The following is a 20,016-nucleotide window of genomic DNA, read 5'->3' on the forward strand; positions in this document are numbered from 1 at the left end:
AGATTTAACCAGTCTGAATTTTGTATTAAATTTAATAAGATTAATTCTTTTACATCTAATAATTAATTAATGTTTCTGTGTTTCTAAAGAATGTTTTTATGGTTGGTAACTTATTTAGAAAAAATAAAAGAGTTTTATTTTCAATTAAAATTATTAATCTTTAAATTGTTAATGATTTTTATCTAGTGACTAAAAAGTTATGATTAAACTTATAAAAACTGTTTTTATTATTAATCATTCAATTTAAAAATGATTTTAAAATACAATTTAATTTTAATTTTTTTTTCTTAGAAATAGTTGAACAGCAGTATTTTTAATAAGTTTGAATTAACTTAAAAGATGTTTAAATTATATTTTTATTATACTAGTAAATATTGTTTTAAGTTTTTTTTAAATTTTTTATTTTTAGATATGAATATTAAAGACACAATCAATAAGTATCAAGCTAACTGTCAAGCAAAAGATTCTATAAAAGATGATAAAAAAAATTCTGTTAATAATTCAAACAGTAAACCTGTAATATCTAAAAAACCTGATTATTTAAAAAACTACCAACCTAAACCTCATAGCTTTAACAACAAAAAGAAAAGTTTAAAGGAAAACAACAACCAAACTTTTGCTCATCAAAAAAAATATAATAAAAGTCAAGAAATTCCTAAAACTTATAGAAGGATATCTTGGAAAGAATATAAATCACAAAAAACTCCCCATACCCTAAATCAAGGAGAAATATCTAGTTTAAATGCAAAATCTGACAATAAAGAAAGCAGTCTCTTTACTAAAACTAACACTGATCTAGTTTCTAGAAGGTTGTAGAAAATTAATAAACAAAATTATAAGTATACTTCTTGTATTTAAATCAAAGTTTTAAAAACAGTTTTAAATAATTAAAGCTTATGGTAACTAAGAGTTTTTATTTTTATATAGGGCAACTAATAATACAAATACAGCTTTGTATTTAATATTATAAAAAACAATTAAACTGTAAAAAGTTATATATATATAAATTTACTAACTTGATTGTGTTTACCTAGTTTTTGTAAATTAAAGAGTGGTAATATTAGGTATTATAGTTATAAAAAGTCATTTTTTTGCTATATATGCAGAATTACCATATACTAAGTTACTAAGCTGGTTTTATTTTTTAGATAATCTTAGGCTATTTTAAAAGTTAGTTATTAATAACACTCTAGTTTTTCTGACAATGAAATAAAATCCTAGAAAAAGTTTTAATTTATCGATATTAACTATTTTTGTTGGTATTATGATTTTTCTAAAATGTTCAAGCCAAATAATTTTCTTTGATTTTTAGTTTTCACTTCTTTTCTTAAAAGTTTTCTTAAAATCTCAGGCTGACTTTTGTTACTTATGCTTGCATTTTTGCTTGAATGAGTTGGATTTTGGATATGTTTACTAAGCTTGAAAAAACTTTAACCAATTATATAAAAATATTAATCTTTGTTAACTAATTCGTAATTAAAGCCTTTATTGGTAATTGAATACTAATTTAAAACTTAGTATCATTAACATGTTTTTAGTAAAATTAACATGCTTGTATTTTAAGGCTTCTAAAATTAAGGTATGTTGTGGTTCATTGCTTTATATTTAGCTCAAAAATCTTAAAATAACCTTTTTTAAGATCCCAAAGAAAACCCAAAACTCCAAGAGTAAAAGACTTGAGAAATGTTTTCGAACAAAAAGAAAGTAAATTTGTGTTTAATTCAAACATCAGAATGTCAATCAATAAGGAGAACTCGAACCAGTTGATAAAACAAACGAGTTAGTAAATGTCTTTTATTTTTTACTTTTGCTGCTTACTAATCTCTAGTTGCATGATTACTAAAATTTAGCTTTTTTGTAAATTGGTGTAGGCATTGGACGAGCTTCTGTGGAAATAAGACAACAGTTTTATGAAAAAATGGAAGCTGATGTTGTAGCATCACATTTAAGAGGTTGCTAAATATTGTTTAAAATCTTTGTTTTTTTAGAAGCTTTTCAAGTTTGGTGTTTTAGTTTCACTGATAATAAGCATGTGGCTTCTTTATAAAGTACTAGCAATACTTTTGAATTTTTGCAAAAATTTAGTAGTTTTTTCATCTAATCAATAAGGTTAGAATAAAATTGATTTTTTATTTTGTCATTTTTCTTAGCTAAACTTTTATACCTACTGTGAACAGATAAGGACATACCAAAAAGATTTATCAAAAACAAAAATGAAATTATTAAGAATAAGAAAGTATTTTCAAGGACTAAGTCTTTGCCCAGTATTGAAAATGAAGGTGAAAATGACTATGAAGTTAAAAGTGATCAAGAAAAAGAATTAAATGAGAAAATTATTTCATCAACCAATGTTGAAAAGTCAAGAGTTACAGAAGCAAAAATTAATTGTAACAACAAAATTATAAATTTAGAAAATAAATTGATAAAAAGTTATCTTCATAAAAAAGATGAAATTGATGGAAATGTTGTAGTTTCAGCATTTAAACAACCCGAAACAGTGTTAGAGTCTTCAGGATACTTACCAATGGATGGTAGTGCTAATGTAAATTTAGTAAGTATTTTTTATATATATTCAGATTCAGTGAGAAACTTCTTAATTTGAATTACTTTTAAAAAAATTAAGTAACTCGATTATTATGATAGCAACCAGCTAAGAATTATACAAAATAAAATTTAAGTATGCATTAGGGTGCATCTGTTGCCCCTCAAAAATGAAAGTGTTGAAATTTTGCAAAGTTTAATTTTTTGACGTAGGGAAATCATATAAATAGACGGCACAAAAAAAGTTAGCTTCCTAGTTATAAGCCTCTTGAAACAAATTACTTTTGAAAATTTTGCTTTAGATCTAATAAGAGGGAAAAGAATATTTCATTAAAAATTTATTTTCTCCTATGTTTTTTGAGATAATTACCTCAAATGTTTAGGAAATCTTCCATGCCATATTAAAAAAAATATGTATTAACAAAATTAAAAATAATATTTTTTTTTTTTTGCAAAAATAACAAAAAAGATAATTATCTTAAAAAACTCATGAGAAAATAAATTCTTAGTGATATCTTTTTTCTCCTTTTTAAATGTACCAATATAAAGAAAAACTTTAAAAATTAATTTGCTCTAACAGGCTGAAAGATAGGAAGCCAATTTTTTTTGTGCTTTCTATTCATGTGATTTCCCAACGTCAAAAAATTAAACTTTGCAAAATTCCAAGGTCAGGGCAACAGATGCACCCTAGTATGCATAGTTTGTGCTGTGCAAACTAATCAAGTTGATAGTTTGCATCTTTTGTGTTTTTATGAATAAATACAGAAATTTAAAACAGTTTTATACATTTTATACTTCCTGTATTTACCTTAATAAATAAAATATAGACAAAAAATCTGTCAATGCTACTTTAACTTGTTTTTTTAGATTTAAATTTCTTGGACTTTAACACTAAAAACTTCAAATTTAAAAAGACTACTATTAAATGTAAAGTTGTATATTGAAATTCATTTTTTCAGTTCATTTTTAGTGATAATTTTATTTGTTATAAAGTTTTTTAAATATGTATTTGAAAATTAGGTCTCTCCTGTTAGTGAGTATGTTGAAGAAAATCCAGTTTTAGAAAATGGGACTACAACAGTTTATGAATTTTCAAGTGATGAAAAAAGTTAGTAAATATGTGTTATACATACTATGAAATGCAAGCTTTGCTTATATTTTTAGTTTAAATTACAGGCTTGATGTATTTATTTTTTGTTAATATTTCATTAAAAAATGTACAAATATAATTTACAAATAAAAATTCTCTAAACTTTTTGGTACATGTTCTTTAATTTTTTTCCTCAGATGCCTAGTCGTTAATCCAATATAACTTGCTGTACAACAGCAGCTGCATTGGTAGATTACCATACTTTTATTTAAGTTTGATACTGGATCCTTGCCACCTGATGAAACGACTAGTCATCTAAGGAAAAGAGTTAAAGAACATGTACCAAAAAGTATAGCGAATTTTTGCAGACATAAAGATGATATACCGGTCAAGGTTTTAAACGCATCTAAACGTTCATCTATTGCAGAGCATTTAGTTAATAATCCAACTTGTGCAAAAAGTTATAATATTAATAGATTTAAAATTATTAAAACTTGTAGTAATGTTTTCGATTTGATAAAATTAGAAGCCATTTGTATTTTGTTAAGGAAACCTGTTTTATGTAATATATTTTGACTATACTGTTTCTTTATTTTCGTAATATTTTATAAGGTTTGTTTTCATTTTATTCATGTTTAGTTTTACTTTAGATAAATTATAACGTAAATGGTCTTGTTTGATTTCAACTGTTACTAATTGCTTTTGTCTTTAATTAATCTCTTGATTACTTTATGATTACTTGGTTACTATATAAGTGTGTAAAATCTTATTACTTATTAGCATTGTACTCTACTGAAGAGAATTGCTCGAAATATATTTAGTGTTTTTGAAATTGTGTGTCTTGTGTAACTTATTGTATATTTACTGGTCACTTATCTTCCAATTATTATATACTCCAGTGAACTTGTTTCGCTAGGATCTTTTGTTAACAAACACTTAATTTTAAGTTTTTGAAAAGTTATTTTCTAGAATTTAAGCTAGAGACCTCAATTCTTTAGAAAATACTATTTAGTTTGATCTGAAGCTTTCACTTGTTGAATGTTTAATACTATAAAAAATAAGTTTTTTTTTAATAAAAAATCGAAATAAGTTGGTGGTTTTAAAACAAACTAATCTTTTTTTCTAATTTTTAGATTTTTTTGGGTTAGTTGTTTCAATATCAGTAATCTGTAAAAGTTTAAAGAGGACTGATTTTCAGTTAAATGAGAAAATAGATTTAAAGGAAAAAAGTATTTTTTGCTTTATTAGTTCGAGCATTCTATTTGGAGTCTATTGAACTAACCAAATTTAATTGTTTATATCTCAAAAGTTATTAAGTTATTTATTTCATGTATTAATGATTTATTTTACAAATTTTGTTTTTGTTATGTAATTTTTTTTACTAGTATAACTTTTATAAGTCATATTTATAAAGGACGAAGTAGGAATTTAATACATTGTTTGAAAACTATTTAATGTGTGTTCATAGAGTCTTGTAAAATCTGTGAAAACTAGTGAAAATTCTACGCTTCATTAATTTATTTACAGAGTTAAATATTTAAATGTTACATACAAAGATTAATCCAATCATTATAACAAGATATGTAAGTTGTATGTTATAAAATCTAGTTCTATTTAATAAATCTAAATAATAAATCTATTTAATTTATGTTAACAATAATTCGAATTTACTATTTGAATATCAGTAGAATGCTTAGTTTGCTAGAAAATACACTAAATAGCGTACAAATAAATAAAAGTGCAAAATTAGGCCTGGTCTTAGTAGGCTCTATGTAGAATTTTGTAGATATTAAAATAATAGAGCACTTGCTACTTTAAATATAATTGTTCGATTACCATACTTTAACAACTTTCTAAGTTAATTCAAAGATATATATTTTTAGTAAAATGAAATTAAAAACTGATATTTTGTTTCAAATAAGGCTCTATTGATCAAATGTTAACAAAGGAAACATTTGGAAATTTTAAGCTTAAGCTAAACTAAAACTAACTAAAAATTAAACTTCTAAAATCTTTTGAGGCTTAGCTGTTTAGCTCAAAAGTTTATTTTAGCAAAATTCATTGAAGTATGAATAAACTTAAATGTCAATTTTGTTTTTTAGTTATTTTTATAAAACACTCACCTTACTATAACTATTAAAGTCATTTACACAAGCATGTCAAGTATTAGTTATAGTAATTTAGTTAATAATTCGTTTTAGCACTCATGTAATTTAAGATAAAATGATTTATTTTTTACAAGATTCAATTGAAGAAAATGCAGAAATCAGTGCTCCTCCTTTGCCTGCCAACAATCAAATTGGAAAACGTTCTGAACAGACAAATAGAAGTTTGCCCAACATTCCCATCGAAGACACATATGAAACCCTTGGTTCTAGAGGTATGTAAATTAGTTTAACGGCATATGAGGAGGGATAAAACAAGTTTTTAAAATTTATTCTCATGTTTTATATAATTAATTACTAATGTATACTTTTTACTGCTTTTTAAATTCAAAGTAACTTTTGAGATATATGTGATTAAAGTCAGAGCGTTTAATAGGTTCTTTATGGGAGGCGAAAACAAAAAGGGTTATTTATATATTACATAGACTATTTCACTAAAAGCTCCTTCAGTTTTAAAGCAGTTATTTTAAAACTTTCCCTAATTAGTATTTTATAAATATTAAACAACTTAAAGGAAACAGGCTTGTAATTTTTTTTTATAATTTTTTTTATTATAAAAATAAACAAAAAACCTTTTTTTTTAACTTTGTTCATAGTTTTTTAATTGATTTTTGTTCAAATATTCGCTTCTTACAAGTTGTTTTTTATTTTAAAAAGTACATTTTCTGAAAATTTGAATCTTTGAAAATGAAGGATAATATATACTTTTAAAGGTTTTTTCATAATCCGAGATAATAAGCCTCAAATATTTTTGATTCCATATGGTTGTATCGGATATTTTTACAGTACTTGCTATATCTCAAAAATTTATTGAAATATTTTTGTTCTGTTAAAATTATCTTATAGTATATACTCTACTAAGCTTTAAAGTAAGAGCCAATGTTAATATTTGTAAAAAAATTGTTGGATTTCTCTATGCCGTTAATTTGTTGTATAAAAATATTATTTCCTACACTTCATTGTTTTTAATTTCATTAATTGTTTGAACTTAATTGCTAATTTATTTGACAGTTTGTAGTTGTTTGTGTGATTTAAAATGGTTCTGTTTTTTAGACTCTCCAAAAAAAGAAAGTAAAAAGAACTTCAAGTAAGTTAAATAAGTTTTTAATCAAAAATTTAATTAACTCTCTAGATATTAGTTAGTAGAATAGTTTAAACGATAAAAGTAATAATATAAATATTGTATAATCATTCAATATTTCAACTTAAAGTTTGTCTTGATTCTAAATAAGTCACTAATCTTTCTTGAAGTAACTCATAGTATCTTAAATTTTTTTACAAATTTAAAAGTTTAGTAAAATTTACTATTTTGTATTTAAAATTTAACAAATTAAAAAATATCATACTTGTTATAAAAGTAATTTTGATATAAATATAATGCTGTTTTTAAATTGCAGCGAAAAAACTTGTTTGAGTGAAACAAAACTAAACGAGGTTAGTTTTGTTTAAGTTTTTTTTGTAATCTGTTTTGAAATTTTTTGATTACTGTTTTCTTAATAGTATAAATTTAGTATCATTATTTAATTAAACAGTTACTAGCAAACTCACTTGACAGTATAAAAATTTGTTATTCATTTAAAATAAAATTTAAATGGTTGACAACCGTTTAGTAAAATTAAAAACCAAAAAAAAATATTAGGAATATCCGATGGAAGATTTTGGTAAAAGTCGCAATAAACCAAAAAGAAAAAGCTTGTTGAAAATGTTTAAAGTAAGACTATGTACTTTTTTATTTTATTAGACTTTTAAAGCTACACAGTATTAAAAGCTATATTTTATTTATATAAAGTTACAAAAAAGAAGTTTTCAAATGTTTAGTGTAAGTGTTTGAAATATATCAAATAATTCAGTTGTATCTTACTTTAACATAATAAATTTTATATATCTTTAGAGAGCTAACTAGTTTCATCATAAAAACACTCTTTGAGCTATTATTTGTACTAATAAACTATATAAATTAATAAAGCAATCTTAATCGAAATTTTAATTTCAGGATTTTTTAAATTGTTAAGATTACTAGTTATTAAACTTAAAACTAATACACTTGATTTTTATTGTAACTTAAAATATTTTTTTTTTTAAGCATGTTTTATAGATATCACGTGTTTTTTTTTATAAACACAAGTTTTTATTTAAAATTTTAAAGATTATAAACATATGTTAAAAATATATTTAATATATAACTAATTTTTTGATATGTTTTCAAAGAAATGAAAGTTATTAAAATTTTAGCAAAATTCACAAACTGTTTCTATTATTAAGATTTACTTAAATTCGTTTAAAATTTAATCATGAAGGGTTTTGTTTCTTTTTCACTAATAATTTTATAATTTCATTTTTAAAGAAATCACAAAAACTTTTATTTAAATAGTTATGTTTCGTATAATATTATTTTTTTATAATTTTTTTTTTATTTATATAAGTTATCCAATACATTGTTTTTAATATTATGATCACTTTTATGTGTTACTTCAACTAAATTTATTTAATATATTTCATAGCTTGATATCAAATTTGTGTAGATTAATAGGAGAATTAAAAAGCGGTCAGTTTTATGTGTTGTAAAAGTTTATTGTGATACTGTTTATTTAACAAAAATTTTTAGCTATTTGTAATAATAAAGTATAAAAAGTTTTTAATTTTAGTAATAATTTTTAATTCTTTAGAACGTAATTACATTTTAATTTTTCTTTAGTATTGTAAATAAATAAAAACATAACATTACAGTATACTTTTTTATTATTAATTTTGTTTTAATAGATAAAATTTACTTTTCATAGATATTATGATAATTAGTTTCTGTTATTATTTTTTAGTTTAGTAGGTTTTAAGTGATAAAGATTAATAACTTCTATTTATTTAAAAAAATGCTGTTTTGAAAATAACAAGTATGCTAACTATACTTGAAAAATAATAATGTTGTCTCTTTCATTTTAAATACAAGCATTATAAAATTTAACTATAAACATAATAACGTAATGCATCAAAAAGTATAACTTTTCTAAGGCGAACTTATGTATTTATATACAAATTTGTATTTATAAGATGTATTAAGTTTACAAAGTATTCATAAAACTATTTGAAATAAGGAAAATATTGAATAGAGAGCGCGTCATTAAGAATTTATGTTTTAATGCTATACGAGCATTGTTTTTAGTTTCCCTGTAGAAATTTTACTATTGCTTTTTATGCTTGCTTTTTTGAGTTTAAGTCTTTATATGTTAGTCAAATATTTTTATACTCGAACTTCTATAGGTTATATTGTTTGTTTTTATTAAATTAGAAATTCTTTAGAATAATTTATTCAAATATTTTTAAATAAGTAGTTCAATATTTTGTAGGTGCTAATAAAAATTCAGAAACGTTCGTATATTTATCTGTTTCACTATTTATTATAATCATAATTACAAAAATAAATTTCTTAGCAGCATGGTTTTTTGTTATGTAAACGTTATTAGATTATAATTTCGCTTAAAACTAAGTTTTATTTGGTATTAAAATTTTCTATTTAATTTCAAATTTTTTCTTTTATTTTAAAGTTTAATTGTAAATTATGACTAAGTGTAAACATTAATTTTTTTTTTTGCAAAACGTTAAATCACTGTTTTACTATTTTATTTCTAAAGTTTCTGTTAGGTTATGTTCTAAAATATGAAAGTAATCGTTGTTTAGCATCTAAAAATATGATTTATTTAAATACTTAACTGTTCTAACAGAAAGGGCGAAGAAGTAAAACAGTTGACAAAATTGACATTGGAAGTCCTATCAGGTTATTTTCAAGTTTTAGTAAACAAGTTGCATACTATTGTTTTTAAACTAATTGTAGTATTTGTAATAATTTTGGTTTACTTATGACTGAAACCAAATGATTAAAATATAAGTAAAATAAGTTTCTATTTTGGTTAATTTTTATTTAAAATAATTTTACAGTGATACACGAAGGAAGACAATAGATTCAGGTATAAGCCCAACTACAGTTTATGATGACATCGATGTTTGTGATAAGTTGAGAAATAAAGTGAGTTTTTTTATTTTTTAAATCAGTTATTAGATTTTAATTTATAAATTCTTAATTTTTAAATGATATTTAATGTCCAATGAATATAGTAACAAAATTTTCACTTGTAGTTTGTTACTTTTAACCGTTATATGTACGTATAACTGTTATAAAAACTTATCTTTAGAATGAGGACGGGTCAAATATGCACGAAGAGACACTTTTGCACGATTGGTCATATTTTTGTACAAGAGTAAAAAAAACTAGAACAAAAACACGAACAAAGATAAATTATTAAAAAAAAAAGTTACCAGTCAAGGGTAAGGGTTAGGGTTAACAGTGATAGAAAAATAAACCTATTAAAAATAAGAATCAAAGTAAAAAATAATTATAACAAACCAAAAAAAAAACGAACGAGGGTAAGGGTTAGGGGTAATAGTGACAGTAAAAAAAAAAAAAAAAAAAATTAAAACAAAAGTTATAAAAAAGTTCAACCTGTGCAAATATGTCTTCGTGCAAAATTGAGGCTGTATAAAAATGTCTCTTCGTGCAACAGCGTCCTCGTGCATATTTGACCCTTCGTGTAAAAGTCTCTGTTCGTGCATATTAGACTTCTACCCCTTTAGAATACATATATTATATAAAATATTATAAAGTTAATAATGCACTACAGGTCAGTTCAAATTTCACTGACAGTTTTAAAGAGAACTCTAAAAAGATAAATAATGTAGAAAGACGTGATGCTGCTCCACAAGAAAGTTTGAAATTTGGTAATTTTTTAGTTTATTTAAATTAAACATACTATTTAAGGCTATAATTTTCTTTTATATCTATTGGCTCTTATTTAAAGTTTAAAGTATATACTTTAAGATGCTTATTGTTAAAAGAAAATTGTAATATAACTGATTTTGTAAACCCCTATGGCCTTAATATTTTAACAAGCATATATACGTATTTTTGTAAACGTGTTTACCTTAAAGTTTATGGCATATAATTTTTTTTCAAACAGAAGTTAATTTAAGTTTCAAAAAATAAGATTAAAAAATATAAATCCTATTTCACAAGTTAAACTTAATAAACCAGCACCGCCAGTTCTCAGAAGCGAGAAACCCCCGGAAGTAAAACCACTCAGCATATACGAGGAGCTTGACAACAGCGAAACGATTTATGACGACATTGATGACGTCATACCACCTCCGCCCCCCGTGCGTAACCAATCTCTCAAGTCGAGCACGGCCAGCCCTACCGTTCCTCCGCGTTCAAACGGCGACGGGGAAAAACCTCCGCCCCTCCCGCCCAAAGACGTTGTTCTGGAAAAAGATGACGTCGTCAATTACAACGATGACGTGTTCAATGCTGGTTTGTTGTTGATCCTTGAAATAAGAAATTTCCCTTTTTTAACTAAAAAAAATCTTATAAGGTTCATAAAATGAAATAGTAGTAGTACACATATATAATTGTTTTAGTTTTAAAAAGTCAGTTTGCAACAAGTACAATTCATTAAAGCTGTTTTTTATACTCTTTGTTTTTATTGATTCTTAAAACTTTCAAAACTTTATTTCATACGTCTCAAAAAAAAAAAAACTAGATATATAAAATGTAGATTAAAAAATATATATCAAATAGATACGGTTGTACCCGCATTCACTAGGAACAGAAACCAATCATTTGTAAATTCAGAACCTCTTTATCAAGTATGTTTAGTAAAGTTATTAAATGTAATTTTTTTCAGTTTTTGCAAAACAATTTTTTCATAACACCAAATAAAAAAAAATTTTGATTTTAAAAATCCTAATAAACTTGTTATAAACCAAATGACAACAATTATATTACAAATTATAAAATAATAGGTAAAGTGCAGTTATTGAAAATTTAAGTTCCACTTAAGTTCTAAACGAAGTAATTTATATTAACCATCCTTTAATCTAAATATTTATGATTTTAATTTATAGTCAAAGCTAATAGCATTTAGTTTTAGTAAGTGTAGTAAGTAAGTAAGTAAAGTAGTAAGTGAAATTAAATTAAGGTTTACCGTAATCGAATGACAAAAAGAAGGAAAACAATAAGAAGGCCAGAAAAATCGAGGGCTAGTTTCAAAAAAGCCATTAAAAACCAGTTAGATGAAGGAGGTAAGAATATTTTATGCTAAAAATGATGTTACTTTTTTCATAATAACAACTATAATATATGTCTAATTGTTAGAAAAAATTAGAGATCTCTTTTTTTTTGACGTAAACAAGTATATTTATTTTCTCTAAACTTTTTAGCAGACCAAAATGTGCTCAAAAAGCTAGTCAGTGGACAAAACAAATACAAATATTCTATTTAAGTAAGACTTTTTAAATGCTCTGACTAGCTCTTTAAGCAAATTTAGTTTACTAGAAAATTTTCTGAGAAATGAAAATATATAGTAAGAACTATTAGTAACCTAGAATTTAAAAATCACTTTTAATTAGCCTAATAAATTATTTTAGTTAGTTTAAGCGAAAAATAAAAATTACTTTTTATTATATTGTAACTAAATTTAATTTTTTTAACCTAAACAGAGTTTTGCATCATATTAAGTAAAAAGTAAAGTAAAATAATTATCGTTACTTTTTTGAAAGTTATCTTTATTAAATGAAAATATTTAATAATTTTTTTGTTATATATACATGCATGTTTTTGTTTAATATCAAAAACTCTATTACTAAACTGACTGTAGATCTGGTTCTTACTTTTTAAAGTTAGTAAAACTGACATTTTACATAAACGTAGTACTTTTAGGAATATTATACAACTTAGTATAATAGCTGAGTATTATATACAAAATTTCAAGCCTTTGTTATTGTTTTTGGCCTCTTGCACTTGAAATATCCACTACGTTATTTGTTATAACAGCAAGATAACATTGCGTAGGTGCGAGTTTTACGCTAACCGACTTTTTTATGTGAATAAAAGTAACTCATGTATGTAGATTGGATCAGTGATCTGTCGGAAGAAGTTACAACTAGCACGATGTGGAGAACCATTCCAGATGTGATCAACAGCGGTTGCTTGGAAAACATGAAACCGAATGATATCAAACTGCAACAAGTATGGTTTCTTGAAGTGTTGGTTTTTAAAGAAGAACTAACAGCACTTTATTGATTAAGAAATATGTTGATAAATGTCACTTTATTCAAGCTCAGAAATTAAAGAGTTATATAAATTTAATCAGTAGAATAGAATTTTTAAAAAATGACCAACTTTTTTTTTGTTAACTGTTTTTGCAAAACATTCGATTTACAAGTAGCATTCATAACGATATTAATATTATTCAATTTAAAGTTTCACATATAAGCTCAATGCAAGTAAGCACTTCAACAATTAGACATTTTGTTTAAATCAAAATAGCAAGTTCTTTTGATTGCAACAGTTTCAAAAAACTTTCGTTTTAATAACTTTTATATAAGTTAAACGAAGTGTGACAAATACTTATTGTTATGCTTGCTTGTTTCTTTGTTTGTCCTGTAAAAGCTGTTACTTCTAAATTTTATTTTAGCATTTGTTTTAGTTTGAAAATACACTAATATTTAAACTATATTTGAATAAATTATACAATTTTAACTACAAAAAGTCTTAAATGCTTTAACGAACTCTTTTTCGAAAGTAAAGCTTCTCAAAATTATAATTAATTTTAATTTAAGGCTCAATTTGAAGTAATAACATCGCAAGCAAGCTATTTAAGAAGTTTAAATATTTTGTTGGATCATTTCATGAAAGATCGTCAATTGAAAGAAGTTATACCTTATGCTGAGAGAAAAACTATTTTTTCAAATGTAGAAAAAGTCCATAGTGTTGAACAAAAGTATGTTATCGGTTATAATTTCTTTTTGTATACGAAATAAAGAATATTTTTTCAACTAAAAATTTAGCTTGTTTTTAAAAAAAAAAATATAATTTTTTTATTAACAAAACTTTTTTAATATAACAATAACTATTGTTTATCAAGCTTGTGTTACTGAAACGATGTACACATTTATAAAACAGGTTTCTTCGCGAGCTTGAAAATCACTTTTGGAATGAAATTAAACTCTCCAAAGTGTGTGATTTGATATCCAAGTTCTGTAAGGAAGACTTTGGCGTATACGAGATTTACATACAGAATCAAGTCTACCAAGAAAGAAAACTGCACAATTTGATGTATGTTTTATTTATATTTAAGTTTTTTTAAAATATAACTGGTTAATGTTTTTAATTGTAATGTTGAGGTGCATCTTTTATTACATACAAAGTCTGAAAAACATTGTAAAAAATGTCAGCTCAGTTTTTAAATAAAACTTATGTTTTAGTGCAAAAGTAAGTGAACTTTAATTGGTACAATTCAATTATTTTAATCTGTTTTGATGTTTGAAAGAAAATGAATTAGTTTTTAAATGTAAACGGATTATTTCTAAAATACGTACAGGATGTTCTAAAGATGTCTCAAAGTATATATTATAGATTAAGTTTGTATTTGAACAAATAGTTGCACAAACTTCATTCGTCTCGTTTCAATGATAAATTAAAACTAGTATAAAAATTAGCATTTAATTATATAAAATAAAGCGGAAATTTAATAATAAATACTAAAATGTTTGATTTTATAGTATACACATTTAAGTAAATTAGTAATGTAATAAAAAAGTTAATACAACAAAAATTTGTAATAAGTTCCATTCGTTTGCTTTATTAATAACTATTTTTAAACAATATATGATTTAGTAGCACAGTGCTTACAACTTATAAGCATATAAAACTACCTTTATCTTCGTTTTTCAGTTTTTAAATTATTTAGTTAACAATTTACGCATCATCAATTACAACTTAAAAATATTGATGTCATACATTTTTATTTGATTAATTTACAGAATTAAAACTTTCAAATAATTTTAAATTGAATAAGTAATTAGTAATAAGTATTCTATATTTTGCGAGGTTTCCAAAGCATATACGTATTTTTATACCACTAGCGAAGAAATATTAAAAGCATTGTTGAAATTTATTTATCATTTTTGATTTTTTTTTTTATTCATATGATCTGATATTTTTTTTTAACTTATAGGAGAATATCAAAACAATTATAAAACTACAAATATTTTTATACATAATTTTTATCAAAAATATTTATTTTGGAACTTTTTTTATACAAATGATTTATTTAATAAACAACATTTCTTTAAATTTTTACTGTCGAATCCGTGGCAATATAACAGCTTTAACTACAGAGTTTAAAACAAATAAATAGGACACAGTAATCCATCCACAAGGGAGATTGATAATTCTTAATTTATTGATTTTTTTTTATTTTTTTTTTTGTAAAAAAACTTAGCTCAAAGTAATTTTTAATTATTTGTCATTTTTACCATTATTAATTTACTACAGATTTGCAATTTGAATAATCCGCTCTGCGGTAAAAATGAGTAATTGTTTTTTCTCAAAAATAATAAATTATTAACATAACAGCTTGCAACTTTTTATTAAAACAATGTAGCAGTTTCACCAAATAAAAACACAACAGGAAGAGCAACCAGCAGTTCGAGCAGATCCTGAACCGGCTGGAGAACTCGTCCAAGTGCAACATGCTGCCCATGATGTCCTTCCTCCTCCTGCCCTTCCAGCGGGCGTGCAGGCTCCCCCTGCTCGTCGAAGCCATCGTCAACGCGGCGGGCAGCTGTCCGGACGAGGAGCGCGTGCTCCAAGTGGCAAAGTTCACTCTCGCCAACATCAGAAAAGTTTGTTTGCGTTTTTATGCTGTTTAAGAGTGTGTCTTGTGATCGATTGACTTTTTTTCGACAACCCAAAAATCATAGGACAACCCAAAAAAAGGCTTAACTCTACTTGCTCTACAATGTTAAAGTTTTATTTAAGTGTTTTAAAAAATTAGTTTAAATATTTTAGCATTTGCAATGCATATTGCACTGTCTACATTACTTTGAATAAAGTTTGGAGGTTTATGTTGTAATTTGTAACAGTTGGTTAAAAAGTGCAATGACCGCGCAAAGAAAATGCACCAAACAGAAGAAATAGCTGAATTAGCGCAGTTGTTCGAGTACCCGAAAGGCGTAAAGGTGTTTCCATTGGTCTCCCAGTCTAGGTACTTATAAATGTTTCTAAGTTAATGATAACTATTATCTACATTTCTAAAATAAAAGTAAAAATTTATGTTTTTGTGCAGCAGTTTTTATTTTAGTTATTTATTTTACTTTCAATTGTTTTGAAAAAAAGTACTTTTTAAGAATCAAACTTTTACTAAATTGCTTTGAAAAATTTTTTTCCTTAGTTTACAACATATTTATTATTTTCCCTACAGATATCTTATTAAAAAAGGAGAAGTTCAGCTAAATTTTCCCAAAAAAGGTCCAAAAGTTTCAAAGTTCTATCTCTTTTTATTCAATGATGTGCTCTTCATTACTAAAGCTAAAAAAAGGTTGTTACTATTTGATAGCTCTAACTAATTTAAAAGTTAGTACTTTATACTATAGAAACTATTTGTGTATCTCATTTACTTATGTATTGTAAGTGTAAACAACATTTTGTTTTTAATCAAATAAAATTTTATTTGCAACTTAAGAATCATTATTTTTTTACAAATCTAATTATATTCCGTTCTTTAAACTTGCTTTTCTTAGGTTTAGTTATGCTCTTTGTTTATATATAAATGTTGTCTCCATAATACGAATGTAAATTCTAAAATCAAATCGTTTTTAAGTTAGAATATACAGATTATTAGATGCATTTTGAATCAGTTTTTTTCATGCCAAATTTTTTTTTTGTTCAAATATACCTACAATAGGTATCAATAAATTTATAAGTTTCCTAAAACAACGCGCTTTACAGTAATTTCTAAGCTTTCATTAAACAGCTGATTCTTTCCTCACAGTTCAATAATAAGCGGTCATCAAGTCACTTACGAGATAGTTGATTGGGCGTACAGGAACTTCATGTTCGTGAACGAAACGGTGTACGCCGAACACGTGATATTTCTCGTCATACTCGAGAACCAGCGGCAGAAAAGAGTCGAAGTCAGCATAACCATACCGCAACAGTCAGTTGAATTTCAATTGGTAAAGTAAAAATTGTAAATGAGGTTTTAGATAAAGTTACATGCGTTTTAGGAACGAGCACTCGAGGTGGTTGCAAGCTCTTGCGCCGCAAGTGGACAGTGAAGACGGTGAAAAAATATATGAAGATTGGGGTAAGTAACATTGGTATCTTTAAGTTTTTATTTTGCGATTGCTTCTTTTATACTTTATGATGTCTGTTTATGTTGTCTCTACTGGAAACTGTTGCCTTGTACTATAAAGTTTTTTAGTTTGAAATTTTTGTTGAACCATGTCATTTAATTTAACAACTTACATTGACATTATTTTTTATTTTTTTGTTACCTAAACTAAAAATAATAGTTCTATTGTATCATATAAATTACAAAATAGATTGCCCTCAAGTAGTGTGCAATCAACCATATCGTGCGAAACAAGCAGATGAGTTGTCCATAGATGTTGGTGACGTAATCAAAATAACGAAAAAGACACCAGATGGTATTAATGTTTTGTATTTTTAAGATTTTTTCAAACTCTAACATAAGTTAACCTAAAAAAGTTAAACATAACTTTACACGGGTAAATATTTTGTCTGACTTACTTGTATGATGATAAGTTTTAAAATGCTTTAAGTAATTAAAACTTTAAAACAAAAAAATATAGAAAATAATAATAAGAAACATCATTACCTTAAACATTTTTACAACTTAAAACAACTAAATAAGCATGAGTTTATTATTTTAATTAAAAATTTGTTCTATCAATTATTTTTTATGTTAAGCTATTCTTAAATAAATGTCATTACCTCTTTTGTTTTTTAATTTTAATATGCTTTTTTTTCTTACATCTTCATTATTTTGAAACTACGAGTTTTTAATATTAAAAGATGTGTTTTTTATTTATTTTATACTCACAATAGTTGAAATAAAATAGAAGTGTTGTATAGCTCAATGAGCGAAAGGTCTTCTTTCTATATACCAGATTCCTTGATAATATTCCAATCTTCGGTTTCTATATCGTATTCAATAAACTTATTATAGTACAATCACCAAAACTACTATACAATCACCAAAACTACCTTAAAGTTATGCACAGAAGGTCACTGGAAAAACCTGTTTCATTAAGTTAATTACCTTTTTTAACATTTCTACTTTTATTTGTATATAAAGCTTTATAAAAATCATCATCAATCCTTTAAAAAAGTGTAAAACTAAATGTACACATACCTCTTTTATAAATATTTCAATACCTCACTAAAACTTCTCTGCATAGTAAATTTACTTCTTAATACCGTGCAGATGCACTCTGTAAAATACTGCTTCAGAGTAACAAAAATATTTAAATACACATATTTATAACAATTAGTTAACAATTTAAAAACAGTTCCGAAGCCTTAAGTAAAGTGATGAAATAGTATAGGAATAACTCAAACATGTATACAAACATGTTATTTAACTTTTCATACCAAGTTTTAGACATTTAAAGTCTTAAAAAGCAATTGTTCTTCAGGATGGTCGTACGGAGAGAGGTTGCGAGACATGAGCTGCGGGTGGCTTCCCATCAGCCATTGTGACGAAATAGAAGACGAGCACGTCAGAGCGAGAAACATGAAGCAGAAGTACATGGAGAGCTGACGGCTGTTAGATTAGGTACAGAAAAAAAAGTTTTGTATTTTTATTACTCAGTAAGTAGAGGTTGTAGTATAACTACTATTAGCTATACTTGAACCTTTATATTTTCGAGAAAATTGATAAGTTATTTTGATACGGAACGTTTTAATCAAGTTTTATTAATATTATCAAACCGTTTTTTGTTTTCCTTTAAACTTTAGATTTCAATGCTTTTATATTTGTTGTTAATCAAGTTTTTAACTGATTTTTCAAATCCAACTCTGTTGTTTAAGTTTCAACTCAAATCAACTTTTTGTTATTGGTTGTTTTTAATTACTGTCAAAAGCCATTTTGCTGCAGTTTGTTAACAAATTTCCAAACTTCATTAAATGAACTACTGTAAATGTGTTATTTGGTACAGTTTTAGTTGACCTAAAAGTTTGGCATTAAAAGATTTTATTTAAAATAACCGTATACATTTCACTATCACGGACCAATAAATTATTTTTTCATTCAATTTTTTATATGCAATTGAACTATATTGTGGTGCCTTACATGCGGAATTGTTGTAAAATTATTTATCTGAACAAATTATGTTTCTGACAGTTAACGTTTTTATTGATCATAAATTTCTACCATTTATTCCGTATCGAATGTCGTTAGTTCTGTTTAAAGTTGTTTTTCACGAATAAACTGACTTTTTAATAGTTGAAAAAAGCTTTTCGTAATTTATTATTCAATTTTTATTAGTTTGAAATTTAAATCTATAAAGTGAAAATTTTATTCTTGTTGACTGTATTAACTTTTAAATAAATTATAAACAGCAACTTTGCTTGAAATAGTTTTGTATAATTGTATAAATGTTTTGTATAATTGTATCTTTTATCATAAATTTTACAGATGATCATATTCATAGTTTGTATTAGTAGACATATTTAAGGTAACATTGATAAGATTAAACTAGTGCAAATCCATAAAATTAATTGAAATCTGGATCCTTGTTGAAAACTAAACTTATGTTTCTAATGTGAACAGAAAATAAGCCTACACAATAATTGAGTATTGTCCTACTACTAATTTAGTAAAATAAAGCATAAAAAATATTTTCACTTGTCAACAAATTAATTCATTCAGGATTGCCACAAGGTCAGAAAAAGTCAGGAAAAACTTAAAAAAATGACAAAAGTCGGGAAAAAATGGGGGTTTTTGAAAAAAAGTCAGATTTTGTCAGTTTAAATTTACAAAACTCTTTATTTTCCAAAACCTTCAAATGGTAAAAGATTAGTTTAAAATCTTTTAAAGTCAGACTAAAACTGCAAAATTTTCCTAGAAATTTACAATATTATTTAAATTCCAATGACTTCATCTGGTATAAATTAATAAAATAACCTTTATAAAACTGTAAATTTTTTCTGTTAACATATTGAACAACTACCCTACTTGAACAAGCAGATTTTGTAAGCTTTTTAGTATTGATGGTCTGTAGCAAGGACACTTTCATAGTGAAACTGTGATATATACAAAAAAGTTATCTAGCATGATTTTAGAATCAAAGTATTTTTTGTTTAAG

At 25.0% G+C, this 20,016-nt stretch overlaps 1 protein-coding gene across 5 annotated transcripts; it reads left to right on the plus strand.

The window, feature by feature from the left end:
- Positions 1 to 418: 418 nt before the first annotated feature.
- On the plus strand, positions 419 to 19,279 carry LOC145840176 (uncharacterized). Of its 5 annotated transcripts, none has more exons than XM_082947336.1 (25): positions 419 to 809; positions 1,640 to 1,779; positions 1,872 to 1,952; positions 2,178 to 2,551; positions 3,562 to 3,649; positions 5,874 to 6,011; positions 6,850 to 6,883; positions 7,194 to 7,230; positions 7,436 to 7,507; positions 9,513 to 9,565; positions 9,727 to 9,814; positions 10,467 to 10,563; positions 10,877 to 11,152; positions 11,420 to 11,487; positions 11,820 to 11,922; positions 12,750 to 12,868; positions 13,462 to 13,622; positions 13,805 to 13,957; positions 15,315 to 15,528; positions 15,769 to 15,890; positions 16,107 to 16,223; positions 16,677 to 16,841; positions 16,912 to 16,991; positions 17,230 to 17,334; positions 18,346 to 19,279. In XM_082947336.1, exons 2-25 carry the CDS (start codon positions 1,734 to 1,736, stop codon positions 18,468 to 18,470), a joined length of 2,916 nt encoding a protein of 971 aa, XP_082803462.1. In that variant the 5' UTR covers positions 419 to 809; positions 1,640 to 1,733; the 3' UTR covers positions 18,471 to 19,279. The 5 variants fall into 5 exon arrangements, with proteins under 5 accessions (XP_082803462.1, XP_082803464.1, XP_082803463.1 ...); XM_082947338.1 differs by having other exon boundaries at positions 10,467 to 10,551; XM_082947337.1 differs by having other exon boundaries at positions 9,730 to 9,814.
- The last annotated feature ends 737 nt before the right edge of the window (positions 19,280 to 20,016 follow it).

The sequence above is a fragment of the Thalia democratica genome, chromosome 7 (assembly GCF_965202585.1).
Source record: "Thalia democratica chromosome 7, ktThaDemo2.hap1.1, whole genome shotgun sequence".
NCBI classification, from domain to species: Eukaryota; Metazoa; Chordata; class Thaliacea; order Salpida; family Salpidae; genus Thalia; species Thalia democratica.

Excerpts from the sequence above, each read along its gene's own strand:
- LOC145840176 (XM_082947336.1), top strand. The coding sequence starts at position 1,734 with ATGTCAATCAATAAGGAGAACTCGAACCAGTTGATAAAACAAACGA. Across the intron at positions 6,012-6,849 it reads TGAAACCCTTGGTTCTAGAG|ACTCTCCAAAAAAAGAAAGT; the intron begins GTATGTAAATTA and ends TCTGTTTTTTAG. Across the intron at positions 11,153-11,419 it reads CGATGACGTGTTCAATGCTG|ATACGGTTGTACCCGCATTC; the intron begins GTTTGTTGTTGA and ends TATATCAAATAG.